The sequence below is a fragment of the Bos javanicus genome, chromosome 11 (genome assembly GCF_032452875.1).
Source record: "Bos javanicus breed banteng chromosome 11, ARS-OSU_banteng_1.0, whole genome shotgun sequence".
In the NCBI taxonomy this organism is placed as follows: Eukaryota; Metazoa; Chordata; class Mammalia; order Artiodactyla; family Bovidae; genus Bos; species Bos javanicus.
The window spans coordinates 74,102,026-74,108,025 of record NC_083878.1 but is presented as its reverse complement, the minus strand read 5'-3'; the positions used below and the strand labels follow the sequence as shown (position 1 = coordinate 74,108,025).

At 51.5% G+C, this 6,000-nt stretch overlaps 1 protein-coding gene across 3 annotated transcripts in view; it reads left to right on the top strand.

Moving 5' to 3' along the window:
* The first annotated feature begins 294 nt into the window (after positions 1-294).
* Positions 295-6,000, top strand: part of EFR3B (EFR3 homolog B) — a 98,074-nt gene continuing 92,368 nt past the window's right edge. For all 3 annotated transcript variants that reach the window (XM_061433127.1, XM_061433126.1, XM_061433125.1), the window contains exon 1: positions 295-578. In XM_061433127.1, coding sequence (XP_061289111.1) covers positions 572-578 — 7 coding nt within the window. In that variant the 5' untranslated portion in view covers positions 295-571. The remainder of the gene's footprint in view (positions 579-6,000) is intronic.

The window sequence follows — 6,000 nt, the reverse complement described above, 5'->3', positions numbered from 1 at the left end:
GGGGAGGGGCTACATCTGCAGTTTCCAGCACCCCTACTGACCCTCGGGGCCCCCGCACGTTACGACAGATCTTAGCTTTCGGCCTAAGCATTCCAACCGGAGCAGGGCGGGTCACTTCCCGTAGGGGACGCTGCCGCTGGAAAACGCTCCACCCAGCACCTGGGGGCGACAGCCTAGGAAAGGTGCTTCTAGGGATCTGGGTTTCTAGGAGGGTGGGAATTGCAGGGGGCGGGGCGGGGTGGGATGTGGGCGGGGCAGCCAGGCAGTGACTGAGCCCGGGGGGAGGGGCAATATTAGCATAGCCCCCGCCCCTCTCGGCGCAGCCCAGCCCAGAAACCCGAGCGGAGGCCGGCCGCGCTCAGCCCGGGCTGCTGAATGGGCGCGCGGCTCCAGTCCCCTGCCCTCGCGCGTCGGGCCCCTGCTCTCGCTCCCGAACCCGGTCCGGCTCTCGCCCCGCCCGGGCCTCCGCCGCCCGCCGACATCCGCCAACCCGGCTGTGAATGAAAGGCCGGCGCCGCCGGGGGCTGGCTGCAAGCGACGCGGCCTCCGGGGAGGCGCTCGCCCCGCCAAGATGTACGGTAAGGAGGGCTCTCTGCCTCCGGGCTGGCAAACTTGCAGGACGCGGACCATTGTCCCTCTGCGGGGCCCCAGCGAGGCCAGAGTGTGCGGACTCGGTGCCCGGCTGGGCTCTTTCTGTCGCTCGGTGTGCGCGCGCCTGCGTTGGGAGGACAAAGATGCTCAGGACCGGAGACCCAGGGGTCTTTATGGTCCTTCGGGCCGCTTGTTTGAGGGCTCTGGGGCGAGTGGGCGGTGGTCCGTCGGGGTGCGGCGGGGCTCGGGGGATCCGAAGCAGCTGGGTTTTGGGGAAAGCGAGTCTCCCTTGGTGCCGAGGAGACAGGAGGTGTTGGTGGAGGTGGTCGTGTGACAGCATTTGCAGAATTAACAAAAGCAGGTTGTACTGGGGAGTTTGATGCGGGAAGCCGGTACGGAATTGCGGGGAGACGCTCACTGGCTGCCTTGTGCCGGCTTCAAGGATGTGGGAGGCGGCGCCCGCGGTGCAGAGAGCTGGCCAGAGAGCCAGTTCTGGGAGACAGGTCTCGCCGCCCCTGGATGGACCTGGCCTCTGCCCGCCCCTGCCGCCCGTGGGACCCAAGCTCCCGAACTTCCGGGTATGCCCTCGGCAGTGCTGAAGGGGAGAGACGCTGCCGAGGGTGCCAGGCAGCTCTGGCTGGCCACCTCTGTCTGTCACCCGATCTCTCTTGCCCCCTTCCACGGCCATCCCCTCAACTGACGTGCAACAGTTAGCCAGACCCTCATGATGCCCTGCTCTGCCTTAAAATTTTCCAGGAATTCCTCTGGGTTTGGCGGCAGTGTGGGTGAAGAAAAGAGCACTCGGGGTCCAAATTGCAGCCTGGAGGAATGGAGCACGGGAGACCCAGACCAGTTTAGAAATCAACTGCGTTATAGAGCCTCCAGCTGCTGTGTATGTGTCAGAGACAGACAGACAGAGACAGAGAAGAGAGAAAGGATACCCGTGGACCAAAGTCGTCAGAACTCAGGCTCTGGTAGCTATTTAGGGCCAGCAGAAGAGCTGCAGCTATGCTCAGCTCCCACCCCCGCAGCCAGGTAGGGGCTCAGGTGGCACCTGAGGGGTGAGTTGGAAGAAAAGCACATTCTGAATTTAATCCATCACTGAGTCTGCTTGGCTGCCTCACTGTGCAAACACTGAGTCACAAAGTTTGTTGGAGGCACAGGAAGCTGAGAGTGGAGTGCAGAGATGCTCAGCAGTCGGTGGGCCTCGTTATTTAGAGATACTTCACCTTATGATCAGCCTCCTCTCCTGCCCACTTTGGTCACACGTGCATTTCTGAACCTTGGGGAACATCAGCAGGTCCCTTCAGCAAGTATCCTTTCTCTCCCAATGGGCCGAGGTTGGGGAGTAGAGTGGGAGGGGATTGACTTCAGAGCGTGTGCTGCTGGCCAGTGGGGACTCTGCAGAAATGGTAGCAAGGCAGTTATGTTTTATAAGCTAGAAGCTTTTGAGGTTCCCAGGAGAGAGCTATATTTTCTTAATCTCTGTTCCCCCCCCCTCCCCATTCTTTTCTGCAGAGTGAGCAGCCTAAGGCTGCAGATCACTTGACAAAAGCATGTGACTGCAGGGGCACCTGCAGTGGGGAAGGAGTTAGGACAAGGCCCATCAGAGTGAGTAAGAATTAGGAATGCTAGTTCTGCTGGGTCACCTGGCAGCATTCAGTCCAAGACTGTTTGATGACTGATCCCAGGATACCTGAGTGGTGGGGGTCCCAATTTACCCCTGTTGCGTGAAGCAAGTCAAGGAAGAGTTGGATGGTACAGAAAGGTGAACTGGGAAGCTGGCGTATCTGGGTGCTATTTTTGGATATATCACGGATTTTCAGGTCTCTTTTATAATATGTTCTTATTCCTCCAGACACAAACAGCGATGGTCCTCACCCCTGAATCATTCATAGAAAGATTATAATGAAGGAATCCTCTGGGCAGTTGCCTGCAGCAGTCTTGCCAGTGCTGGTAGGGAGATGATTACTGAGTTTTAGGGCAAAGCCTTGTCTCAGGAGTTGTGAGAGGCACCCAGTCTCCAAGGGGAGGGCTTGTTGGCCTGGATTTTAGTATTTTCTTGATGCTTATGAAAAGAAAAGGTCCACGTCATACTTTCAATCATTCTGTCCTCAGAGGCAGTCGAATGATGAAATAAGAAGTGAATAGGGAGATTGGGAAGGTGTAGAATAATAGACTTCTTATATTTGGTTCTTATTTTTCTAGTGATTTATCCAGGGCGACACAGTTATATAGAAAGGGGCAAAATGAAAATGGGGGCTTCCAAGCCCAGTACCCCTTCCCTCCCCTAATGCCCTAGGTAAGTGCTCGTTAGGAAAATGCCACCAGGGATTTCATTAACTGATGGGCAGTGAGGCCCCCGTGTGGAGCCAACAGTCACCTAATAGCTTTAGGTAAAGGTGTCCCTTGACCATGCACCTGGTTACGGGATCCATTATCAACATGCATAACCTCACTCCCATTGCCGCCTTTCAGCTGCATGGTGATGCTGGAGATCTTCATCTCCCCTCTTGTCTCCTCCTCACTTCCCTCTGTCCTCGACATCTCAGTCTCTCTGGGTCCTCAGTTTCTCCCATCTTCTTCCTCCCATCTATGGGAGAATAAGGGTCCCTTGTCTTTGCCAAAGGACACGGTATCATCTGGGACAGAAAGGATCCTAGACCTGGCATCAGCCCATCTCAACCCACAGTCAGATCATGGCTATTTCACCTTAGACAGGTGGGTTTGTCTCTTGGAATCACATCTCTGTATTAAATGACAAGATACTCATGTATCTCCCAGTTCTGTGCAAACCTCAGGGCTGGCACCTGGATGTGACAGTGCATTATAGGAGGTTCTGCACTCACAAGGCAAATCACTCAAGAGCCTGTGCCCTTCAGGTCCTCCTGGGCCTTTGCCCGTCTCTCTTCCTCTTTGAGGCTCCTGAAGATGCGTGTTTGCAGCATCTCCCCCACCTCCCACTTTAGCACACAAGTCACCTTGACCTAGCTAACCACTCAAGCCATTGAACCGCTTCTGCTTCCCTTCACCAGACTTACCCATGCCGCTCTGAACCATCACTCATTCCTAAACCCCAGTCACTTTTTGGAAATGGCTCTCCAAGAGGTCACAGGTGACTCCCCACAATCTTGTTTATACCTATGAACATAGATTGACAAGGGACCTGGGTAAATAAAAAGCACTTTATACTTGGGTGGGAAGACTGTGGGCAAATTCTCTGCAAAAAATGGATTCCCATTAGGTTTTTCTGTGTGTGTGTTGTATGTTAGAATTACGTAATTAAAAGTTTCCCTAACCCTTTCCCCGGGGATGAAGCCACAGTGGTCTTACCTGGAAGCCCCCCACTGACCCCCCCGAGGTGAGTCCAAGCTCTCTAAGAAATACTGCCCTCGGAATCAGGGCAGCTGGATATGAAGACAATTGGGATGGCTTTTCCCAGAACCCCTGTCTGGGTGGCCCCATCCCTCTAAAACTAAATCTGCCCTAACGAACCCTTCCTCACCTTTAGGTGCTGCCCCATCCCCAACACATGCCTTTCTTCAAGCTTTGTGATCCAGAAAGCTGACTGTGGGGAAAACAGCCATGACACACAGTTTCCTGTAAATGTGCCTTACAGAGCACTTGTGTGTGACTTGTGGATGGTGGGGAGACCTGCAAGGAGGGGCTGACTCCACCTGCAACACAACGGCTCACCTTTGCAGACAGCTCCATGGATCCTGCTGCTCCTCATCACAGGAGACTCCCACAACATGCACACAGGCACACATGTTCCACCCTCGTCCCCTGAATCCTGAGGTGGCCCCATGATGCAGCATATGGTTCAAGTCGGGGTTGTGAGACTGCTCCCCCTTTCCCTCCGACCCCTGTATTCCCCTTAGGAAGGGATTCAGGATGAGTAGAGCCTATTTTCTCTCTTGTTGCTCACAGTTCAGTGATTTCAAATGGTTGCAGTTTTCTTCTTGCACATAAATAAAAACAAAAAGTTCACATCACGTTATGGAAAACCTGGAAAAGCGAGGAGGGGAAAAAACCACCCGCAATCTTACCCACTAGAACCACCCGTTTATACTGTTCTATAAATTACCCCTGAGATTTTGTGCTCACCTGCCATGCCCTTTCTTTTCTCTTTCTCTGCCTGATCCTGGCATAGTAGCCTGGTTGTGATGGCGCCTCTGCCCCTCAGGTAACCTTGAACTTGACTTTCTGAGCCTGTCTCCTGGCTCTACAAAGTGACAATGCTTGTTTCATGGCAGGGATTAATCAGGGTCAGAGAGCTGCCCTCACTCTCTCTCTCCTTCCCTTTCTTCAGCTTTCTCTTGTCTCTCTGTTTCTTAGTTTTGAAACAGGTGCAAAAATAAAATAAATGAAAACTTATGTCTCAAAGCTCAATAACGGTGCTGTTCCTGGTATAAAGAAAAGGAAAAAATCTACTTGAAAAGCATCTTTTGGGAATTCCCTGGTAATCCAATGGTTTGGACTCTGCACTTCACTGCAGGATGTGGGGGTGGGGGTAGGGACAGATTTGATCCCTGATCAGTAAACTAAGATCCTGCAAGCCATGGCACACTGCCAAAAAAGAAAGAAAAGCATCTTTTCTGCACCCTCCTCCAGTAGTCATCCAATATTTCTAGAAAACCTGGAATGCACAATAAACTATAAGCAAGTATAACTGCTTTTACTGTTTTGATATATTTTCTTTCATGCATTTGTTTATGTGGTTAGAATTATTCATTTCCTATAATCTTGTATTTTATTTTTTTCTACTTAACTTTACATATAAGCATTCCCCCAGCCCCAAGTTAACACAGAATCATTGGCTGCCATTTTTAATGTCCTGTAACAGTCCACTTAATGGACATATAATTTCCTTATTGTACATTTAAGTTATTCATAAAGATTCAGTATTATAACCCTGGGAGGAGTCCCTGGTGCCCAGGGCTTTCTCTGGACTTTGGAATATGTCCCTAACACTCCAGTGAGTTGGGGCTTCCCGCCTGGTTCAGCAGTAAAGAATCTGCCTGCAATGCAAAAACTGCAGGAGATGTGAGTTAGATCCCTGGGCTGAGAAGATCCCCTGGAGGAGGGCATGGCAACCCATTCCAGTATCCTTGCCTGGAGAATCCCATGGACAGAGGAGCCTGGCAGGCTATAGTCCATGGGGTCGCAAAGAGTCAGACACGGCTGAAGCGACTTAGCATGCATGCATGAACGCACACACCGATGTGTATAGGAATTTTAAAGCTTTTATATATTGTCAAATTGTTTTCAATTTGTATTGATTACACCAGCAGTTATGAGAGTACCTGTCTCCTTTCACTCTCAAAAGCTTTAAAGATTGAGATTTTTTTCCTTATCTTTGTTAATTTGATAGCAAACAACATTTTAACTTGTATTCTTTATTACTAG